General features: G+C 35.6%; 4 protein-coding genes across 7 annotated transcripts; 3 read left to right on the top strand and 1 right to left on the bottom strand.

Annotated features, from left to right (window-relative positions):
* The first annotated feature begins 11 nt into the window (after nt 1-11).
* On the top strand, nt 12-2,775 carry LOC104776040 (putative flavin-containing monooxygenase 1). The gene is made up of 5 exons (XM_010500035.2): nt 12-549; nt 933-1,173; nt 1,471-1,649; nt 1,737-2,086; nt 2,168-2,775. Exons 1-5 carry the CDS (start codon nt 97-99, stop codon nt 2,529-2,531), a joined length of 1,587 nt encoding a protein of 528 aa, XP_010498337.1. The 5' UTR covers nt 12-96; the 3' UTR covers nt 2,532-2,775.
* A 314-nt stretch (nt 2,776-3,089) lies between these two features.
* LOC104776038 (uncharacterized) lies at nt 3,090-3,665 on the top strand. The gene has a single exon (XM_010500034.3). It carries the CDS (start codon nt 3,166-3,168, stop codon nt 3,442-3,444), a length of 279 nt encoding a protein of 92 aa, XP_010498336.1. The 5' UTR covers nt 3,090-3,165; the 3' UTR covers nt 3,445-3,665.
* A 13-nt stretch (nt 3,666-3,678) lies between these two features.
* LOC104776037 (respiratory burst oxidase homolog protein E-like) lies at nt 3,679-9,192 on the bottom strand. 4 transcript variants are annotated; one of them, XM_010500032.3, is made up of 14 exons: nt 8,118-9,192; nt 7,881-8,040; nt 6,907-6,955; nt 6,714-6,827; nt 6,201-6,626; nt 5,706-6,089; nt 5,516-5,611; nt 5,310-5,425; nt 5,064-5,237; nt 4,824-4,977; nt 4,554-4,745; nt 4,332-4,460; nt 4,172-4,250; nt 3,679-3,980 (listed from the first exon to the last, which is right to left on the bottom strand). In XM_010500032.3, the coding sequence occupies exons 1-14, from the start codon at nt 8,794-8,796 to the stop codon at nt 3,871-3,873; spliced, it is 2,862 nt and encodes a 953-aa protein (XP_010498334.1). In that variant the 5' UTR covers nt 8,797-9,192; the 3' UTR covers nt 3,679-3,870. The 4 variants fall into 4 exon arrangements, with proteins under 4 accessions (XP_010498334.1, XP_087356960.1, XP_087356952.1 ...); XM_087500834.1 differs by having other exon boundaries at nt 4,554-4,977; nt 8,118-9,188; XM_087500826.1 differs by having other exon boundaries at nt 5,706-6,626; nt 8,118-9,136.
* A 9,202-nt stretch (nt 9,193-18,394) lies between these two features.
* LOC104776036 (auxin response factor 19) lies at nt 18,395-23,624 on the top strand. Its single transcript, XM_010500031.3, has 12 exons — nt 18,395-18,855; nt 19,076-19,188; nt 19,279-19,374; nt 19,523-19,579; nt 19,682-19,837; nt 19,938-20,022; nt 20,110-20,200; nt 20,296-20,656; nt 20,744-20,882; nt 20,967-22,672; nt 22,769-22,959; nt 23,097-23,624. Exons 1-12 carry the CDS (start codon nt 18,813-18,815, stop codon nt 23,278-23,280), a joined length of 3,222 nt encoding a protein of 1,073 aa, XP_010498333.2. The 5' UTR covers nt 18,395-18,812; the 3' UTR covers nt 23,281-23,624.
* Nucleotides 23,625-23,979: the final 355 nt, after the last annotated feature.

Raw genomic sequence — 23,979 nt, 5'->3', positions numbered from 1 at the left:
AACTCACAAACAACTCAGAACACTCTTCATCAAAACCATTTATCTCTCTCTCTCTCTCTCTCTCTCTCTCTCTCTTCCGAGCATAAATCTCTCCAAATGGCTTCTAACTACAATAAACTTAGTTCTTCGAGAGTAGCGATCATCGGTGCCGGTGTGAGCGGTTTAGCTGCTGCTAAGAACTTAGCTCATCACAACCCGACCGTATTCGAATCCTCGGATTCAGTTGGAGGTGTTTGGAGGAGCTGCACTTACGAGACGACCAAGTTACAATCGGCTCGAGTCGATTACGAGTTCTCTGACTTTCCATGGCCCAATAGAGATGACCCTACTTTCCCATCTTACGTTGAGATACTAGATTACTTGGAATCTTATGCTAAGCATTTTGATCTTCTCAAGTTCATGAAGTTTGGCTCTAAGGTCATCGAAGTTAGGTTCACCGGTGACGGCGAAATTCCTCAGATGGTTGACCTCGGTGCTTACGGCAACTTGTTGCCTGGCAAACCAGTGTGGGAAGTTGCCGTTCAAACCGGAGATTCTGGAGATATTCAGGTTTGTTTGATAACTCTCTTTATATGTTTCAGTCTCATATATATATATATTTGCTACTGCATGCATTTAATTATACGCGCAATGGTGCATTCGCATATATTCAAAATAGTTTCTTTAACGATTGTATTTCGGTAAATTTGAAGCTGATGCATGGTCTCAAACTGTCATGTAGATCACACTGCTTTTTTTTTTTTTTTTTTTAATATATACATGAATTAAAATATGTGTTACTTACTAATATTAATACATTTTTTATGTAAAAATTGCATAGAACTTCCAAATAGTTTTTGAAAACTACTACATGCATGTATCATTAACTCGATTGAGTACTTACGTCTATTAGTGAGTTTTTTGTATTACGTTTTTAATGTGTGCGAGCGCAGTGGCATGCATTTGAGTTCGTGGTAGTGTGTACCGGAAAATTCGGCGACGTTCCAAGAATACCGACTTTTCCGGCAAAGAAAGGGCCGGAGATATTCAAAGGAAAAGTGATGCATTCGATGGATTACTGCAAGTTAGAGAAAGAAGAAGCTTCTAGTCTCCTCCATGGCAAAAATGTTGCTGTCATCGGCTACAAGAAATCCGCCATCGATTTGGCTTTAGAGTCTGCTTTAGCTAATCAAGGTACGTACATGATATATATTATTCCTTTAAGTTCTCTTTGATCCACAAAAGTCTTTGTTAAGTAATACTTAATTAGCTTCACTCTAACAATTGGCACAAGTCAAAATAAAATTAAAAATAATAGCAATAATCGTCTTTGCTAAGTATATATAGATAATTCTTCTCGGTTGGACCTGACCGTTAATATTCTATTTGGCACAAACAATAAAACAATGGTGGTGAGGACAACGCATTAGTTTACAATCACCATATAATATGATTTCAATAACTAAATAAACTTATATAAAAATTTTGCAGGAGAAGGAGGAAAAGCATGCACAATGGTGGTGAGAACAACACATTGGGTGTTTCCACATTATTGGGTCTGGGGACTACCATTCTTCTTGTTCTACTCAACAAGAGCTTCTCAGTTCCTCCATGATAGGCCTAACCAAAGCTTCCTTAGAACTCTATTTTGCCTCCTCTTCTCTCTTCTGGTTAGTGATCTTAAAACCCCCTTCTTACTTCTCTATAAATTGTGCAATGAAATTTTATAAAAAAATTAAACATATATGTGAAAACAGCGTGCTGCGGTTTCCAAATTCATCGAAGCATATGTTATGTGGAAGCTACCTCTAGCGAAATATGGTCTTAAACCGGACCATTCTTTCGAGGAAGACTATGCTTCTTGTCAAATGGCGATCGTACCGGAGAACTTCTTTGAGGAAGCGGATAAAGGGATGATCCGGTTTAAGAAAGCATCAAAGTGGTGCTTTTATGATGAGGGGATTGAGTTTGATGATGGGACTACGTTAGAAGCTGATGTCGTGATACTTGCGACTGGTTATGATGGCAAGAAGAAGCTGAAAGCCATCGTTCCTGAACCTTTTCGAACTTGGCTCGAGTTTCCATGCGGTGTCATGCCTTTATACAGGTACATATTGATACACATAAAAATACTCATGAAATTTTGACCATATAATATGAGTAACAAAAACTAAAAAATATCTTTCAGGGGAACAATCCATCCATTGATACCGAACATGGGTTTCGTGGGATACGTCCAGAGCAACTCGAACTTACACACATCAGAGCTACGTTCAATGTGGCTTAGCCGGCTCGTGGATGAGAAGTTCAGATTACCAAGCAAAGAGAAGATGTTGGATCAATTCTTCAAGGAAATGGAAGTGACGAGAAGATCAAGCAGATTCTACAAACGTCATTGCATTTCCACTTTCAGCATCCAACATGCCGATGATTTGTGCAACGACATGGGACTCAATCCTTGGCGTAAATCCAATTTGCTCCTTGAAGCTTTTAGTCCTTATGGTTCTCAAGATTACCGACTCGATCAAGAAGAAGAAGATGCCTCAAACTAAATTGAATGTATTATGAAATGAAATTATTTATGAATAATTGTGTGTGGATGTATAATATATAATATAATGTCAATGAATGAAGGAATAAATATGTATGTATGTTTAAGTTTCATGAGATTTTATAACTAGAAACAAATGTTTTTAAATACTGTAATATTTTTATTTGTATGAAGATAGAAATATTTGACCTTGGTCAAAAAGATTGAGTTTCTGAAAATTTCTTATGTATTCTTTACTCTTTCTGTATTACTAAGAAGTCATTTTTTCTAAAATAAAACACTATTTAGCCAATGAAAAAAAAAACTGCAAAATACAAATAATTAATTAGTTGAAAATGTAAAATATCACTTAAAATAAGACAATTTTTTGGGGTAAAACATCACATTATCATCACTTAATTACACTGATGATGAATTATAAACTTCAAAAACAAAATTTAATACTAGTGGAAATTGTTAATTTTTTTTTTTGGCAAATTTTTCTCTCTTTTTTTTTTTTTGCACTCTGACTGTAAAATGCCAATTTTGACCTTTTGGTTTCTTGTCAACGACAAGTCAATTTAGCAATCAGCTGAGGATTTGATTGAACCCTAAAAACCCTAATTGATCGTTCTTTTTCCGATAGTCGGAGAGCGATGGATGGTTTAGAGAAGTTTTACAACAAGATGGTGAAAGATGCGAAATCGGCAGCTTCTTCTTCTTCGTCTTCTCTATCTGATTTTGCGGAAACTCTGATGCAGGACAAACGAGGCCCCGGCAGCAACTTGACTACTACATACGACTCAGGATCCGGCACCTTGGTCTCCAAGTTGTGCGCTGTGTTCTTTGTCGCTGGGGTGTTTGTTGGTTATACCCTTAAGAGAAGGGTTCGAAAGTGGGCTTCCAAGTTGCTCAGAAAGATAAAAGATGACTAAACTCAAAACTCTATTTGGCCTTCTACTGCAGTATTGGTACAGTGAACACAAAGGCATTGTTACTTATTCCCTTCTTGAGTGTGTTTCAGTTCCAGTTTACTGTGCTCGAGTCAAGGCACCTTTTTAATGAAACTTTTTTTTTGTTTAATTTTCTTCCTCTGTGACTATATTAGCTTTGTGCCTTGTGGTAATGGAAATAGAGATGGGTTCATCTTTGAAAAGACGCGTATGTTATTTTGTATAGTAAATTATCTTTGTTATTGTCATGCCATTAGGCGGGTCTATACAAACAAGCAGGGCAGGATAATGTTTCATTGTGACATAGTGTATTTAATCTATTCTGCTAAGTGAATGTGAAGTTAGTATCAGAAAAATAATGGCTGGCGGGATTTCAATCTCACTTTAGGGAAAGTGATAGGGGATGACTTAGAAATGCTCCTTGTGAAATTCGAACCGTGTGGTTGTTTTCTGACTCATGTCTTGTGCTTGCTTCTTTAACTCTTTTGCCACAGTTGGTATGCCGCAGTAAAACACTCCTGCACCATTCGATAAATTGTTTTCACATATGCTTTGAAACACCAAACAGGTTCACTTGTTTGCCTGTGTCACTAATTCCTATTGAAAATTTTTATTTCTTTTCCGATGGTACTAATTCATTGCATTGGTCCTAGAATAGAGGTTTATCAGATGTCTTGTTAGTAAGCAGCTGATTGTATAAAATATTTACCGACTGTCGAATTTGGATGCTTTCTTGCTATGCTACTAAAGACTTCCTTCCAGTTAGGCCTTGCAAAATGTGTTCTCACCTGTTTGAATGATGTTATCTTGTTAGTTATTGGTAATATTGGGAAATAGTTTATGATCATATTCCCTGCAACAAATCTTACCCGTGTTCCCGATAGAATATCAACTCCATTTTTGGCATGGTTCAAAGCCTGGACCATTTTTATCAGGGTTGATCTTGCATCGCCTTCATCATATACACTTGTAAGGTAGTTGTGCAACTCAATCTGGCCCTGTCTTACGAGAAAATTAAGGAATATGTTAGTATATCGATAAACGTTAAAGTGTTGATGAAAGTAAATGATATGCTTGTGATTATTAATTACTCTGCAGTCCATGTCTGATATTTCCTCCATTACTCCCCTAAACCATTCAACGGATCCTGGCTCCCTTGTGACCCAGTAGAAGTGAGCCTTCACTGCTTTCTTTTTCCCTCCATGTGTTGAAGTTGGGGTTATTGTGGTATATGAAGATGTATAGCTATTCCAACTGAAATCTGATCTGCTGAACTCGTTGTCCTGTGACATTGAAAGTTTAGAGATACATATTTGATGCAAGGTTGTTGGAAAGGCTAACTTTTCTGGTGCTGGGCTTACTGTTTGTTCGTCTCTTGAATTGTTCAGGAGATCCTTCAGGATGCTTATGAAAGGAGTAGCTCCTATTCCCAATCCAACGAGGAGCAAGACATCATAGCTTCTGTAGTCCTGTGCTGGAGCTCCATATGGACCGTCTACTAGTAATTTCGGTCGGCTGTCAAATACAGGATCAACAAAGCATGTTAATACTAGGTAGCTAAGTGTTGAAAGGAGAAAGCTAAGAAGGATCTTGAAATATACTGTGAGATATCAATATTGCAATGGGCAGAGAATTTTGAACGCCCAATCACGCATGTTGAAAGATCTTTGCCCACGGTTAGAACTCGTCGTAGCTCCTCTGTCCAGTCTCCAAGTGTTCGGATGTGAACGCTGAGTTGGTCATCTCCTGGTGCAGAGGTAATAGAAAATGGGTGCCTGGAAAAGTTTAGGGTTTAGTGAAACCTGAGATGTTTGCTAACACAAAGGGAATTCGGCATCAGTACTCACCATTCAAATCGAGAGATGGTTGGACACTGCAAGAATATGTATTGACCGCTCTTGTACTTGAATCCAGGAGGCTTTGACATGATTAAGCTGAGTACTTCTCCAGGTAGCATAGAAACCTGCAGAGTTCAGTTTGAAAGTTCATGGGTTTATTTTGTTATGAAAACACCTTTTAACAGGAATAAATTTGATCGGTTTATGGTGGTTGCCTTGAGGATTTTGACAGAATAATGCTTTGACCTACAAGCTCGCAGACTTCGTTCTGCCACATAGAGCACCATAGGAACCGAGATGTACATCCAAGTCTGAGATGAGTGGCAATCAAAAACAGTTTAGGTTTCAAGATATTTTGGCATTTCGGTTTAAGAGCAAAGAGAGATTATGGTTGCTGCTACTTACAGTTTTCTGATACCACTTATCAGCGAAGAACAGGAAGGTCCCGTGGACAATGAGCATGATGTAGACAACCACTAGAAGGTGATGAGTGTACCAGAATGCGTTGAAGCCAGTCAAGCGATCAAGTGGTGCCGGAAGCCTCACACGGTTTCTCCTGAAATGAGTTGATGCTAATGTGAAGGCAATGGTTGTCAAGATCACCATCGAGATCCCGGTGATTCCTTCTGCTCCTGTCATCAGGTCTCTGAATGTGGGCTTAGTACCATTGAAGGCAGAAGCGATCAAGGCGAAATCTTCTGGACTCGAGTTTATAATCCGGGGAAAATCACACGCCAAATGGGTACCAGCATGAACAAGTATCCCCATCGCAATGGCACAAGCAATAATCTGGAACACAAATGGGACAACAGAGAGACAAAAGAGTCTTGATCTCAAGTTTTGTAATGACGAAGACTGAAAACTAGAAAGAGATGTGGAAGGTTGTATAGTAGTATTTACCTTGTGGAAATTGATGTTATCATCGAAAGGAACACAAGCTCGAGCGCGTGTAGATCTTAGCCAAGTCAATGTGTTTCTACACACAGGTAAGAGAACCAAAGCCATATTGAGCTTGAGGGTCTCTGCAGCTCCTTTAGCAGTGGTTAAGCAATAACCCATTACCTTAAAAGCAGCTTTCTCTCTGTACTCTAGAAACTTCCAAACAAAGAGAATGGCCATAAGCATGATCCATAATAAAAGAACCCAACTTCGTTGCCAGTTATCTAGAATCAGACATTGAAGTTTTTTTCTACATTTTCGAACCACATGACGAGGTCTAATAAGATTCCGTCTTGGTGTACTCACGCCAGCGCTGGTTGTGCTAAGCGGTCTACTGTAGTTCATGTATGTGTCTCTCTGAAGTAAGAGTGTCTCAAGTTGCCATAACTGAAACAAGACAAAAAGGTTAAGAAACATAGAAAAATTGTGGATAGTGTCTTTAAAGGGGTGATGATAAGATAATGTTTTATGAACCTCAATGTATCCAAAATTCTCTGGATCAAGTTCTTCCATGATCAGAGATGCGTACTCTTCTGCTTGTTCCTTAAGTTTTGCTAACTTGTTTGCCGATGCGCTTAGCATTAAAAGCTGCGTTTCAAAAGTATTAACAATTGTTAAGAATATTTGATTGTTTCATACGTAATTGTTGTGTTGAAAAAGAAATTACTTCTTTGATTTCTTCTCTAGTGATCCTCCCATCTTCGTTGCTATCAGCCCTGTGGTAACAACAAAACCGGTAACAAATTAAACTCTGTTTTTGATTAGTAACACCAGCAAATTAAATACAATTATTACAGTATTGTAGGATCACAAACAACCAAAACATATATGACTAGCGAAACTTATAAATATGTTTGGCCAAAAAAAGTGTAAATTTGCAAAATCATTTAAGCATCTGGTGTAATAAGAGTCAATTACCTTACTTGCAATTAACTTATTGCGGGAAAAAATAAAATGCTGAAAGAGGAAACATTTTTGAAAATCTGGTGAAAGGTTATTTTTACTGGGCCAAGTAAACCGTGGCCCATTACTTAGACATAAGACATATTTTGCACCGTTGATAGCGTGAACTACCAAATCCAACGGCTATTAATACCACGTGATTTAAATGATATATCTATCACTGATATGAGTGTAAACATTCCGGATCAAAATTTTAGCTTAGCTAACACTGTAACACATGATTTTATTCATGCCTAATAATTTCCAAAACTATAGAAAATTACAGTGAGGTTGCAGCAGTCCTACAAAAGAGATAACAATTTCCAATCAAAGAGTGATTGGTGAGCTAATATTATCTTTAATCAACAACATTTTTACTCCATATGTGATCAGGTTTGATCAGCTAATCTTCACAAAGAAACAAATATGAACCCTACTTTTACAAAAAGAAAAAATATATATGCAAGTTGATCAAAAACTTCATTAATGATCGCTACAAATATCAATTATACAGATAAAACTAACGTCAATGATTAACGTCAACTAACTAATATTCGTAGCACTTGGCTCAATACATTTGTTTTCTAATGACTTTTTTGCATATAGCAATGCGTTATTCCCGTAACAGTTATAAACGTAAAGACAACCCCCAAATTATAAAAGACTCAAAAGAGAGAAGAATGAAAAAGAGACACGTACATGTCGAAGAAGATTTGAAGACGCGCGTCGAAGCTTTGATCAGAAATCTGTAACCAGAAATCGTGAAGTTCATCTTTCGTTATCTTCTCCAGTTTCTGTCTCCTTCTTCGAGCCAAAGCGTCGAATACACTCACCGCAAACTCCTTCGAATCCACCATCCCTTTTTTAAACATTTTGTAAACATTTAAAACAGGGTTTTGTGATATGTTTAGATTAATATATACATGACAGACTTACCAACGCACTCGCCAAAATCATCTCGCGCGAGTAAACCTTGTTTAGAAAGCGATTCGAAACGTTTCTCGACTTTTTTCCACATCTGATCGCAATCGCAATCCCAATCGCAATCGCAGTTGTTCCCTCTCGTGGTTTTGTTAATAAACTGTAATCCTTTTAACGCTCTCTGCGCACTAGACGTTGATCGCTGTAATTTAGCGTTTTCTTTCCGTTTATCTCTCGCCGTCATAATCCCCTCCACCACCGCCGAACGTTCGAGATCTCTGTCTCTCTCCCCGGCGGTAGAAGAAGTCGTCGTCTTCCAAGATTCCGACCTAAGTAGTTTCCCAAGTTTCTGCCTGATCCTCGAAGACGCCGTCGATAGGTTCCTAGACAATCTCGCGGTTACTAAATCCACCGATATCGGCCGAGAATCGACAGACGCCGCTTCCGCAGCCGCCTCAGACAAACCGCAGACGACAATGGAGTCGTCGGCAACGTCGAGCTCTAAGGTCACCTCGACAAGCTCTCTTTCCCAGCTACTACCGCTTCCGGAGTCTCCATTGTTACGACTCAGATCGTTAAGAAAAACCGGCAGCATTGCGCCGCCGGTGAATGGAGAAGAACTAGACTCGACACCGTCGTCGTCGTGACTGAAACTCGAACCGGTTGAGATACTCAGAGGCGATAACTTCATCATCAGTGAATAAAAAGATTAGTAATCAACCACCTATACTTACACCAAAAATACATATATTAAAAAATCAAACCATATTTAAAATAATCTCTCTTTGGTTTTCACCGATCACCATGAAAACTTCACAAGAAAACAAACAAAAGAGGAGCAAAGAAGGTGAGAATAAATTTTTTTGAAAGAAGAAAGAGAAAGAGAGAGGAAAAAAAACAAGAGAGGCACTTCTCAACCGATCAATACAAAACACTAACACACACAATTTTCAACGCTTTAGTTTTTTTTTTTTTTTTTTTTGTGAGGCCAAGTCGTGGTTTCACAGTTGTATGTCTTTCTTTCTGTGTACTGTATCTTTTTAATTTTTTTTCCTATCTACTTAAACTAATCTCCTCTACTAAATTGTCTATTATTGTGAAAAAAGAAAAGAAATATAAAGCTTGTTGTTGTTGATGTTGTTTACCATAAATATAATTTTATCAACAATTGGGTATATGGTCTAACGGATGTGATTAATTCACAATATCTTAGTTCTTGAGTTTAGCCGCCAAAAGTTGATCAGTAGTAATCAGAGAGTAATTATTAGCATACAATTAGTACCAATGATAAATAATCAATCGAGTTTAAAAAGAGAGACAATTTGTGAGTGTGTGTACCGTAATGAATATGCAAAATTAAGGGGGGAAGAGAATTGTTGTCTGAGACGCTGGCAGAAACTCAGGAGAGTACGCCACGTGGAAGCTTAGATGACAAAATAGTATTATATCGCCGTTACTTAAATTAATAATATGAAGAATTAAGGGAGGAGGGAGAGAGTGGGAGACAAGAATACGTAATTGTTTTATGTACGTTATATATAAAACTATATGAGCTGTCAAAGAAGGAGAAGAAGAAGATGGAGGTCACAGAATTTGTAAAATGTAACGATAGGTGATCGACCGAAGTGTATATATATAAAGGGACTTGAAGGAACAGAAACATTTGGGTTTGTGTGTTTGTTTGAGAGGACACTATTAAATCTAAATTCTACGCTTTGTCGCAAAGCAGTACATTGCCAAATGTTGTACGTCCTAAGTTTTGAGTACCTCCTCTTCTAGAATCTCTCTCTCTCCCTTGGTTTGGTTACGCTTTGCTTATTCTCAAGGTTGTCTTATGGGCTTCATTGGCCCTTATAGTGTGTCTTTAGATATCCACCCTATCTGTTTTCAACCATTGGTCATGTACTATCTACTTTCTATATATCATCCATTTAGCAGTTTTTGTCGGTTTCAAAATTTCTTAGTATAGTGACTATAGTCAAGTCAATTGCTTTTTGTTCGATGATTTTATAATCTATGATAATATGAGGTGTTGTGGAAATTAAGAGTTTCAGGAGTCTATCTATTTTAGCTTACGTGTTACTTGATTACATATTATAGTCCATATTATAGTCCACCACTATCTAGTATCTAAACCAATTATATTTTACATCATCTATATTTATAATGTTTTTACTAGATACAAAGTAATCTATAAATGAGGCTATTAGATAAGAAAATAACCGGTAAGAATCGTGTGCTATTATGTAGTTAATTAGGGTATCTAAATTTGCAGTGCGAAGCATACCTACCTACATTATTGTGACAATAATATTTCAATGTACTGATAGAGGAAAATGCACATGTATGTATGGAGGAAAACATTGAAGTTAAATTAATTCAACAGTTTAGAATGTAGGAGCAACGTGCGTTCCACTCTTATTGAAATCCATGTTAGACTAGCAGCCCACGTTTCTTTTTTGGGTGTACCTTTTCTTCCATTTATAATTTAAATTATTTGGCTGACAAAATCAATTTCTAAAAACAACTGATATATATATATATATATACATATAAGTTTTATATATTTAGTATATTTATATATATATATATTTAGTATGACAAATGAATATAGATAGATGTGATCGTTTCATCTATAAAAGTTTTAAAATACTTCAAGTGCTTTTCTGGTAGTTGCAAACTCTGTATCATATCTGAATACTTTAATGTATATATGATGAAATCTTAAACAAACTATGTACACAAACTAGAAGACTAGAAGAAAGAAGAATCTGAGAAGCAGAAAGAATCAAAATATCGAAAACAATCATCAAGCGGGCCTGATCAATGATCTATTACCATCAAGCATCATAGACCTTAAAATTAAGTGCACTTAAGACTAAAACGACGCGAATGGGCTGTAATCTTATATTGGGCTGGTTTGGAAATGACAATTATGTGTCATGTGTGTGTGTGTGTTTTTTTTTCTCGTTTTTGAATTATATAATAAGGTGGAGGGTTTTAGCCTTTAGGTAGTAAAGTAAAATTCTTGTTAAAAAAGACACATGAGGCATGAGGTGAAATGGTGAATAGTGACTATTTTGTTCTTGATTGAACATGAGTGGGGAGGGAATAAAAAAGTGAGTTTTTATTAAAAATCTTTGCTTCCCGCACGCTAACAGGTGGGTCTCGTTATTGTCATCAGTGCTAGATGTTGTTGACACGTGTTTCTCTCTCTTTTACATATACTGCCGTCCGATGAATCTATCATATATCAGTCGACCTCTACATTTCCTTTCAAGTCAAGTTTAGAAAACAAAATTAACATAGTATATAACGTATATCAGTAATAATAACGTTTTAGATTATGAAAGCTTCAAAGAAAGAACACAAGTTATTTTGTGCTCGTGGTTCCATCTTTGATCGACAAGATTAAGATCAGTTTCATTACTAAATTGGACTAAGTGATGTATCACGGTTTAATGTTTCTGCATTGAAATGTCTTACACATGGCGCGAATATCCTTTTATTTGTCAAGTATACATAAGAAAAATAGAAATGAGAGTCCCACACAAAATAGGAAAGACAAGATACCTGGTGATTGGGACCTTATAGTGGTCTGATCTAATCCATTTAGTTATCTGCCGACTTTAATAAGGTTGATGATAACAAGACCATATTTAAACCAAATCAAGCTGATCGAGTTGTCCGATGACAACTCTAGCTAGGCACAAAAAGAAGACCCACTGATTTTAGAAATTTTATCAAAACAAACCCGAGAGTAGACATAAATCACTGACTGGTCCCTAGATATGATTTAATCTCACCAAGACAAGTTTCGAGCTTTCTTTGTTATCATCCAAATTAAAAAATAACAACATTTGAAGGGGGCAAAAAAAAACATATATTAGCTCAAAATTTATTATTATCAGTTTAATATCATTCATGTCTTTTACTTATATACCGAACCAGCTTTAGTTAGTTATAATTAGTTGCTGAACTTATAATCTCTATTATTATTTTTACAATTTTGTCTACTTTTCTTTATCTACTTAATTTAGGATTCGTAGTACTGCGTCTAAGACTACAGTTAAATCGAACGCGCGTAAGTTTTTGTGTGGAGTTAATTTTCAAACAAGTTAAATATTCATTGTCAAGAATTGTTTGTATAGTTTAATTCCAAATATGTTCGTAGATCATCACATTTTTATGTGTACGTAGATTATTAAAAGTTTTGGGATTAGAGCATAAAACAGACAAGAATACAAGACCAATAAATGTAGCATCTAATTTATCGTTCAAGAAGATAGATGAAACTCTAAGCAAATGTTGTGGGGACCGTCGAAACGACGACACTTTGGTCGGTGAATCTCTCTATCTATCAACATAAAATTTAAGACCGAGGAACTGTCATATCCTTGTCTCACCCCTAATCTTCATACAATTGTAAGTTTATGAATAGTTATAAGATCATCACTTCAGAATGAGATGTAAAAGACAAACACATTGTTTCATTAATAAATTTAAAATAAACACAATATATATATATATATATATATATATACACATAAAAATGTGATAAATTGTCTAAAGACATGCAGCTGTAAAGATTTAAATTTTATTTGGCAATTACCAGAGAAGGGAAGGAAGGAGACATGTTCTCGAGTTAGTATCAATTATTAAAAGAGACATAAAGATAAATTAACAAGCATAATTACAGGTGATTAATTATTTATGACGGGTATGATACGATTTAGCGAGAGATTAGAGGAGAGAGTAATAATGAAAATAATTAATAAAAAAAATAAAGGAGGGGGGAAGCGGAAAGAGAAGCATGTCGAGTGATGGCATGTAAAAACCTAACATGGGATCATTCCAATTGCATTTCCAACGCCACCAGCTGTGGAATTTCATTACACCAAATCATTCTGTTTGCTCTTATGTCCTCTACCACAATCTCTATATACACACATGATCCAACACATATATATATATATGTATATATTTGTGTGTTTCAGTGCATTTGATATGAATTTTTTTTGTCAACCGTTGAATCATTTCCTCGGTCGTACAATTCCCATGTTTTTTCTTTCTTAATTCTTATAATTTCTTATCAAAATCAAAGTTAGAATCTTTTTTTGGGCAATATATATGGTTTATAATCTAAATGTTTTCAGCGTCACTTCATTTCTAGAAAGATAAATTAAAAGGTAAATTCTTTTAGTTTGTGTAGTCATGTCTTATATATTGAAGTGCACTGCACCGAATCATGCCATGTGAACTATTCAGTTGTGATTCTGCTCAGCTATAACCATCATGATTTTTTTCTCTCTTGATAAATTGTTGATTTTCCGTTATATAAAAAATTGAGTGAATAGTATCAAGCTGTTCAACTAATTAATAGGCATGAAATCTCTCGGGTATTTTTTTTTTTCTTTTTATTATTCATTGTACTTTTGTCCATTAGATATATGGGGTACAATGACAAGAGAGGCTTTTGAAAGTAAGAAAAAGAAATGGAAAAAAGGAAAAACGTGTAACGTTGATAGTAAGATTCTCTCTGTTGATTGATGACTGAGAACAAGGGAGAAGTAGTTGGGTCTTGTCGCATAATCTTCGCTTTTATTAACGTTGGTTTCCACATATTCTAAGTTTCCATTGGTTGTGTTTGTCCTCAGTGTTGGTTGCTGTTTGTGAATACGTGTCATTCTTATAAAGATCATTATAACTAATATCAATCAGTGTGTATTTTACATGTTATTATGCATGCGTATCTAGCTAATCAGATTTCTTGAGATGAAACCAAGTTAATCTCGGAATACGCCGTCATAATCTTTTTAACTGAGCCCAAACAGAGAGTATAATAAGTCTTAACCTTTTGTGTTGCGATTGTCATCAAATATAAGCGAAAGTGAAACAGACATCCAAATGTTTTTTTTTTTTGGTCAAAGACATCCAAATGTTAAAATATCTGAATTTAATATCAAACTTTAACACTTTTACCACCATCACCATATCATCTTCCGTGGTTAAATATAACATTCTACAGTTAATGATAACTATATATATGATGTCGCGGGAAAATAATCATAGCAAGCTATTATTAGCCTTGGACAGGCTATTGGACATTAGTCTTTAAAAAAAAAAAAGATGCGTATGTCCAAATTAAAAATATTCATATGTATACGATTTTGAGATTTTGTGTCATCGTGGACTCGTGGTAACCAAATAATTAAAATATATCAAGTATCAACCCAAAAAAGAACGTAAATAAAAAGATTTATATGCAATAGTTTCCTTACGTCGGTAGATCACAGTGAAATGTAAACATATTTTACACACAAAATCAAGAAGTTAGAACGTGATCATGGTGTGGTAAAAAACGAAGCAAATGGAACTGTTATCTGTTAATAGCTTTTTGTAATTTACAAACAAGAGTGTAGTTTATTACATACATATGCGAGTGAATATGAATGTGTATGTGTATTTGTATGCGTTTGCATCAATCAGTGACATACATGTGCAGCTGTCTCTAGATATGTAGAAGCTGTCGAGGTTTGACCAATCTCCCTATAATTTTTATCCCTCATCATCTAATACTCATTACCAGCAGCCACATGTTTTTTTCTTTAAATATTACGAACAATATTCGTGAATATTTACACAAAATAATTGCTCAAATAATTTAACAGTGATAGCCTACACATCCATGCATTGATGCATACATATCTGGAATATGACTATATATATTTATATGTTCGTATAGTCGTTGTCGACAAAAATAATTTCACTTGGCAACAGTTGAATTGGAAATTAATGTGTATTGATGTTGATTTTGTTGCCTACGTAATAAACAGTGTTGTTGATATGATATGTCTCGCGTTTAAAATGATGTCAGAAATTATAACGACTTATACTCACTGATAGTATATATAATTTCTTTTTAAAAAAAAAAACATATTTATACATATAAATAATTTCATTTGAAGTGGATCTACCATACCAGACTCGAAAAAAAAAAAGAATAACTGTAAATATATGCATGTTAATAGTATTAAAAGAAATGTCTGCATTTTATAGCTGACTGGAAAAATTGTCTAATTGCAAGTTACAACTTTAGGAACCTTCATGTACATGTATGTTCGGACTAAGAAAAAACTAATTTGCGTGGCCAATTTAATGTACGTATGAGTCGGTTTGGGTTAGATTCATCCGTATTTGAGTTAATTATTGGATCGAACAAAATAAACAAATACAAAACCAAGTTGTGGTGACAGAGTGATAATTAAAGAGTTATTTTTTCCTTCTTCGGACTAGACAATGAATTCGGTTGTCGACATAGCTTAAAAATAATGCAAAATAAAACTAAAATATTTGACACAACATATATAACAGTTTTTTTTTTCTTACTGTAAAAAACTGAAAATGTTGAGAGAAACATCGATGTTGAACCTATAGATGATATATAGTCAAAATTCGTATTTTATTATATATTATTCAACTTATATGACCAATAGTATAATGATTTAATTCCTTTCATTACAATTTAATAAGTCGATATATATATTTTTATCGATGAAAATACACAGCTATGATGAAAATACCTTTCATTGATTTTAGGTTCGGTATTCCTTGGTTATTAATATACAAAAAAAGGTTTGCAACCTTCTTAGAAGTTAGAACATATGTACCTTTGTACTACTGAATCTGAAACATAAACTACAGTAGTGTGCAAATAAGATTTTAAGATAGTCTGAAATCTGGTTAACAGAAAAATAAAATATTGTTGGTTGGGAAAAATTAGAACAAACAAGAGAGTGTGTGTGTGGTTACGATGAGGAGAAGAGACACAGAGGCACACACTTACTCAACAGCAAAACCATATTGGCTAAACCGAAAGACTCGGTCGGAGTCTATAGCCTGTCTCTCCCGACATTGTCTGCCACACCTCACGTGTATGCTGCACCCACACTCACGTGCACATATGTTTTTAACTGTTTTTTTTTCTTTCAAGAAACCAAAAAATAAAACAATATTCTCCCTATATTTATTGACTATCTCTGTAATTTGTACATTCACGGTGGGAGAAATTGAGGGATCCATAAAACTAATCTAATGGTGCATGAGTAGTGAGTACGTAATATACATATCAATCTCTATTTGATGAAAGAAAAACTTTGCAGAATGAAATTTAATAAAATCGAACTATAATCTTAGTATCTCATAGAAACAAAAGTCAAGGTGATAGTGGGAGGTGAAAAAAAAATATTAACAATGATTGAGTGTTGTGGTTAATTCGTTTTGATGAGGAGTGGTTTCTAAACACATCAATTGTTGTACGTACGTATACCCTCCACGCGCAGCAAATATTGACCGAAAAAGGCAAAAAAATAAAAATAAAGCATGCCTACTTTTATTCTTCTTGAGATTTACTTTGTCGTCCCATATCTTTTGAATTTTTTGATCCTGTATGTTTAAACCTAACTTATCAAACTTTACATTCCGTTTTTTTGGAAGTTTTCTTTCATTAGGAGTTAAAGATTCTTGAGATAGCTTCACCTCGAATTTAGGAAATAATATACAACACATCTCTTGTATAAAACAACATTTACAAATATTTACATGTTGTTAATTATGAACTATATATGTAGAGAAAAACACATATCAAAATAGACTATCCGATGGATATTAGTTTGCTGATATATCATATGTTGTACTTCACTCTTGAGTTCTTTATTTTCAATGTGAAAAACTGAAAATGGTTTAACGTATTTATTTTCTTCTGTATTGATCAAAATATTAATTAATATATTCAAATGTCATTTTTATCAACACAAATTCTTTTTTTTTTTTTTGTCTGTTCAAAGAGCAATATATATTAAAATGGAAAAGAAATCAGAATATCAGTTAACTGTATACATGGAACAATTATCGTCTGAAAGTAGTATTGACAAATTCAGTAAAGAATATCTACTTTGGAAAGAGTTAGAGTTGTTCACGAAACATATTTTAAATGTTCCAAATTAAATTCCGGTTTTCTAAACATAGACTAGCTAGGCTAGCCTGCAACATTAATAAACACAATGGTGATAATTAGGTCAAAACATCCCCACTAAATGCATATAAACTGATTTTTTTTTGGTTAAAAAATCTGAAAATTTAAATCAAATTACCTGTTTTCAAGAAACAAAAGTGAAATCATATTATATAAAATATTAAAATCAATAAGAAAGATGGCGTTGAAATGGAAAGGCTCTATAACATTTTTCTATTTATACGTAAGAGAGCTGAAAGTAAGGAACTACTCTACTCCCCCCGTCCAGATTAATTGTAAAGCACTTTATACATCTTAATTTTAGTAGAAAAGAACACTTTATTATAGAAGTATTTGATTAAAAAAGTTCAGAAGATGAATAAAGTAATTATAAATCCTGAAAAATATAATTATTACACATGAAGCTAAGCTTTAATTGGAGTATAATGATGTCCGTAGCTCTGTAAACATGTGGAGTTCTCCTCCTTTTGCGGCTAGTGGGTGCTCCATTGCGTATCAAAAGGAATATTATTCTAATCATAATCAAGTAATTAAAATGCTATTTTTGTAACGCATTTTAAAATAATAATAATATATTTCCAATGTTTTTTGGTTATTTTTTTTCCTTTTTTCATGCATTATACGGACATACATGACTCAATTTGGACCAATCCAAAAGTTTTTCATATCAATACCTATTCATGATAATATCAACAAATATGCGTGAGCTTTTATGATATTGTTCGTTCATACGAATATTAAAATAATAATTTTTAAACATTTGATCATCTAAATAATAACAAAGAATCCTAACATAAAGAAAAAAGTGGGACATCTTTTAATGGTAACAAGGAGTTTTATAATTTTGGATTTAGTTATTTAAATAGTATTAAAAATTTACTTCATTTGGCTTTGCACTTGTCGATCCGCCGAACCTAATCCAAGTATTCTCAACAAATCCGGTTATTCTACTAATTAATAAGACACTAAACAATATTTCTCTAATTACATGAATTTTTTTTTTTCTAATGTATTTTAACCTTTGATACGAAATTTTCATATAGGTGAAGTAAAACATAAAATAAAAATATGGTTACAAAAACGAGGGAAAGTTAACAGATTTTTTTAAAACGATGGACTATTTTCCAACAACATAAAATTACAATAAAGAATTAAAATTTGTAACAAAAAAGAAGAAGAAGAAAAAAGTAAAAAAAGAGTAGAGTAAATAAAAAAGGGGTGGGGACGGACAAGAAGAAGACATCAAGTGGGGGATGCCACGTCAGAGGGCATAAGAAAAGATTTCATCTTCTCGCATGTATCCTCTTCCGATCCCAATCCTTTAATAATAATAAAACCCAAAATTATTAAAAATGAAACACTTTGAGAATCTGCAGAAACACTTAAATAAAAGTTTTAAAGCTTTTTAAAGAGCTTAACAATTTGCTCTGAAGCTTCAAAATATTTGTTATGAGCTAAAAAAAAAAAAAAAAAAAAAAAAAAAAATTCTTTCTTACTGGAATGAGTTTTGTATTCAAAATCATTGTTTTAGTTTCTCATGCTCTCTCTTCTCTCTTTTTCTTCTTCTTCCCCTTTTAAGAGTAGTAGCAGAAGCTAATAACAACAGATTCGTTGTTTATTTTTGGCTGAAGAAGAACTCTGTTTTCAAAGTTTTGTTTTTTTGTTTTTAATAAACCATGAAAGCTCCATCAAATGGGTTTCTTCCCAATTCCAACGAAGGTACAACAATTCTTAAATTCAATTTCTTTCTCAACCTTTTTTCTGGGTTTTCAAAACTTGGAGTCAGCAGAAAAGCCACAAATCTAGTTCTGTTTTTCTATCACTGTATTTAATGGAAGTGGTTGAAACATCATAAATGCCATAATTTTTCATGAGCAAAATATGCAAACATTTGAATATGTTTTTTTTTTTTTTTTTGTGTTGTTGTTGTGATGAACAGGAGAGAAGAAGCCAATCAATTCTCAACTATGGCACGCTTGTGCAGGGCCTTTGGTTTCATTACCTCCTGTGGGAAGTCTTGTAGTTTACTTCCCTCAAGGACATAGCGAGCAAGTATGTTCCAAACCCCCAACAATCTTATTAGAGAATTGAAACCTTTTGATAGCAATCTGAGTAGTTATGTTCTATGAACCCCTTTTTCAGGTTGCAGCATCGATGCAGAAGCAAACAGATTTTATACCAAATTACCCAAATCTTCCTTCTAAGCTGATTTGCTTGCTTCACAGTGTTACATTACATGTAAGCCTCTTTTTTTTTTTGCCTCCAACTTGTGTAATCAATAGCAGAGAGAGAAGAAGAAGAAGCACTAATCATAATTAACTTGTGAATTATGAGTAACTTGTTCACAAGAAAAAAAATATATATTAACTTGAGAATTCTGAATCAGGCTGACACCGAAACCGATGAAGTCTATGCACAGATGGCTCTTCAACCGGTGAATAAGGTCTGAATCTTCAATCTCCATGAGTTTAGCTTGAGGTGGTGTCTTGGTTTTAAAGTTGACAACTTTAGAAGCTGATCATGCTTGATTATCAAATGTGTACAGTATGACAGAGAAGCATTGCTAGCTTCTGACATGGGTCTGAAACTAAACAGACAGCCTACTGAGTTTTTCTGCAAGACTCTTACAGCGAGTGACACAAGCACTCACGGTGGATTCTCTGTACCTCGTCGTGCAGCTGAGAAAATATTCCCTCCTCTTGTATGTCTCTTGATCAAAGCTACTCTCAAACTGTTCTTGTTTCTCTTGATTCATCTTTTGAATTTGTTATGCTAAAAGTTCTGTGGATGCTCAAATATAGGAGTTCTCTATGCAACCGCCTGCACAAGAGATTGTAGCCAAAGATTTACATGATACTACATGGACTTTTAGACATATCTATCGAGGTTTGAATCATCTCAAGATTGGTTTATTAGTCGAAAATATTAAAAACTTCAACCTGATTTGTTTTCTTTGCTGTGATCTGTTTTCAGGCCAACCAAAAAGACACTTGCTTACCACAGGTTGGAGCGTTTTTGTTAGCACAAAGAGACTATTTGCGGGTGATTCAGTTTTGTTTGTAAGGTATGAGTCATACTTTGATCAAAACACTAAGCAGAAATGGACTTTGGACTTTCCTCTTCTCATAAGGGCTTTTGGGTTTAAATACTATTTTGCAGAGATGAGAAATCACAGCTGATGTTGGGTATACGACGTGCAAATAGGCAAACTCCGACCCTTTCCTCATCGGTCATATCCAGTGACAGTATGCACATTGGGATTCTTGCAGCTGCAGCTCATGCTAATGCCAACAGTAGCCCTTTCACCATCTTCTTCAATCCAAGGGCAAGTCCTTCAGAGTTTGTAGTTCCTTTAGCCAAATACAACAAAGCTTTGTACGCGCAAGTATCTCTGGGGATGCGATTCCGGATGATGTTTGAGACTGAAGATTGTGGAGTTCGCAGATATATGGGAACGGTCACTGGTATCAGTGATCTTGACCCTGTAAGATGGAAAGGCTCACAATGGCGTAATCTTCAGGTAATGTATATTAGAGTTATGCTAAACTCTTTTTGGTGCTCATTTCTTCTGAATATGTTCCTGAATCCTTCTTCATGGTTTAAACAGGTAGGATGGGATGAATCAACAGCTGGAGATAGGCCAAGCCGAGTATCCATATGGGAAATCGAACCTGTCATAACTCCTTTTTACATATGCCCTCCTCCATTTTTTAGACCTAAGTACCCGAGGCAACCGGGAATGCCAGGTGAGTTTTATTGCTTTCCATCTTCTTCTTTTTCCATAGATCTTTGACTAGTTTTCAGAGACTAACCGTGGAGGTTTGTTGCAGATGACGAGCTGGACATGGAAAACGCTTTCAAAAGAGCAATGCCTTGGATGGGAGAAGAATTTGGGATGAAAGACGCACAAAGTTCGATGTTCCCTGGTTTAAGTCTGGTTCAATGGATGAGTATGCAGCAAAACAATCCATTGTCAGGTTCTGCTACTCCTCAGCTCCCGGCCGCGCTCTCATCTTATAACCTACCAAACAATTTTGCTTCCAACGACCCTTCCAAGCTGTTGAACTTCCAATCCCCAAACCTCTCTTCCGCAAATTCCCAATTCAACAAACCAAATACGGCTAACCATATCAGCCAACAGATGCAAACACAACCAGCCAATGCGAAATCTCAACAGCAACAACTACAGATGTCACACCAACAGCTGCAGCAACAAGGGATTTATAACACAGGTTCCATAAACAATGGTGTGAATGCTGTTGCTAACCAAGTCTCTTGTCAAAATCCACACCAATCTACTGGATTCTCTCAGTCGCAGCTTCAGCAACAGTCAATGCTCCCTAATGGTGCTAAAATGACACACCCGAACATAAACTCAGCGGGGAATAAAGGCTCGTCCCAAATGACATCATTTGCACAAGAATTGCAGTTTCAGCAACAACTGGAATTGCATAACAGTAGCCAATTATTAAGAAACCAGCAAGAACAGTCCTCTCTGCATTCACTACAACAATCTCTGTCCCAAAATCCACAGCAGCTCCAAATGCAACAACAATCGCCAAAACCAAGTCCTTCACAACAGCTTCAGTTGCAGCTACTCCAGAAGCTACAGCAGCAGCAGCAACAGCAGCAGTCAATTCCTCCAGTAAGTTCATCCTTACAGCCACAGTTATCGGCGTTGCAGCAGACACAAAGCCATCAATTGCAACAACTTCTGTCGTCTCAGAATCAGCAGCCCTTGGCGCATGGTAATAACAGCTTCTCAGCTTCAACTTTCATGCAGCCTCCACAGATTCAGGTGAACCATCAGCAACAGGGACAAATGAACAACAAACCTCTTGTAGCCCCCGGAAGATCACATTCTGGTCACACAGATGGAGAAGCTCCTTCTTGTTCAACCTCACCTTCCGCCAATAACACCGGGCATGATAATGTTTCACCAACGAATTTCCTCAGCAGAAATCAACAGCAAGGACAAGGTGTATCTGTATCTGCATCTGATTCTGTCTTTGAGCGTGCGAGCAATCCGGTTCAAGAGCTTTATGCAAAAAACGACAGCCGGATCAATCAAGGCCTAGTGAATTTGAAGAGTGCTGGTGAACAGTTCAAATTTAAAGGCGCAGTAACAGATCAAATCGATGTATCCACAGCGGGAACAACGTATTGTCCTGATGTTGTTGGCTCTGCACAGCAGCAACAGACTTTTCCACTACCATCATTTGGTTTCGATGGAGATTGCCAATCTCATCATCCAAGAAACAATTTAGCTTTTGCTAGTAATCTCGAAGCCGTAACTCCTGATGCTCTGTATTCTCAAAAGGACTTTCAAAACTTGGTTCCCAACTATGGCAACGCACCAAGAGACATTGAGACAGAGCTATCCAGTGCTGCAATCAGTTCTCAGTCATTTGGTATTCCCAGCATCCCCTTTAAGTCAGGATGTTCAAATGAAGTCGGTGGCATCAATGATTCAGGCATCATGAATGGTGGTGGACTCTGGCCTAATCAGACTCAACGAATGCGAACATATACAAAGGTTAGAAATCTTTGTCTCCATTTCCAAAGCTATAATCTTTTGCCTCTTAAGCTTTGAATGTTAAATGCTGAAAGTTGTTAATCTTAATACTTGAAGGTTCAAAAACGAGGGTCAGTAGGAAGATCAATAGATGTTACCCGTTATAGCGGCTATGATGAACTCAGGCATGACTTAGCAAGAATGTTTGGCATCGAAGGACAGCTCGAGGATCCGCTAACCTCTGACTGGAAACTCGTCTACACTGATCATGAAAACGATATATTACTCGTTGGTGATGATCCTTGGGAGTAAGTTCCAGACCTTAAAGTTCTCTCTATATCAATCAAAAGATTCAACAACAGCTCTTAGAAAAAGAAAAAAGAAATCTCAGAATAAACCAAGAATCCACAATTCCTGATAATGCTTGTCTGTTTGTTTTGCTCAGGGAGTTTGTGAACTGCGTGCAAAACATAAAGATACTATCATCAGCAGAAGTGCAGCAAATGAGCTTAGACGGAGATCTTGCAGCTATCCCGGCCACAAACCAAGCCTGTAGTGAAACAGACAGCGGAAATGCTTGGAAAGTACATTATGAAGACACTTCTGCTGCAGCTTCATTCAACAGATAGAAAAAAAAAGATGCACATAGACCAGATCAACTTACATCGAGATCATTCCAGGCCATCGCAAAGTACAGCTTTTTTTTAATGTGTACTGCAAACAACAAACTAAGAAGAAGATGAAGAAGAAGAAGAAGAAGAAGACGATAGATACTGCAAGGTATATATACATTTTTATAGGACAGTGATTTGATTTTTCATTCTAACTTGAGATGTTGTTGTACTTTCTTGCTTCCATATTTATATATGTATGCTTGACAAAAAAAAAAACAAAAGAGAACAAGTCAATGTAGTAATATTGTAATGTAACTAAAAACAATCATCTTCACTAATGATTAATCTTTGTTTCCTTTCTTCTTCTCTTCAATGTCTACTCTTCTTCTAGACTCAGAGGCCCGAGAATATTCAACGTTGACAACGAAAGAGGAGATAATAAAGTTGAATCACGTGAAAAACAAGGACAAGTAGAAGAAAACCCAAACACAAACAGTCTCCGAGAGTAACCCCGCGTGACTACTACTGACCACCACACAATAAGACTAAGGCCTCTTGAAAAATCCGCCACGTGTCCATTCGCACCTGACACTTTGCGGCGTTTTATTTGATCCTCCCCACTTTAGAAAGTACATACGCGCTCCCATTGACCTTTAGAGTTTTTGACTTTCTTTTTCTTTTGGTTTCTTTACGCGCCATAAAAAGTCAAAAACT

Source organism: Camelina sativa, chromosome 3 (genome assembly GCF_030686135.1).
Source record: "Camelina sativa cultivar CO46 ecotype springtype chromosome 3, ASM3068613v1".
In the NCBI taxonomy this organism is placed as follows: Eukaryota; Viridiplantae; Streptophyta; class Magnoliopsida; order Brassicales; family Brassicaceae; genus Camelina; species Camelina sativa.
The sequence above is the reverse complement of the archived record's forward strand: the minus strand, read 5'-3'. Positions and strand labels throughout refer to the sequence as shown.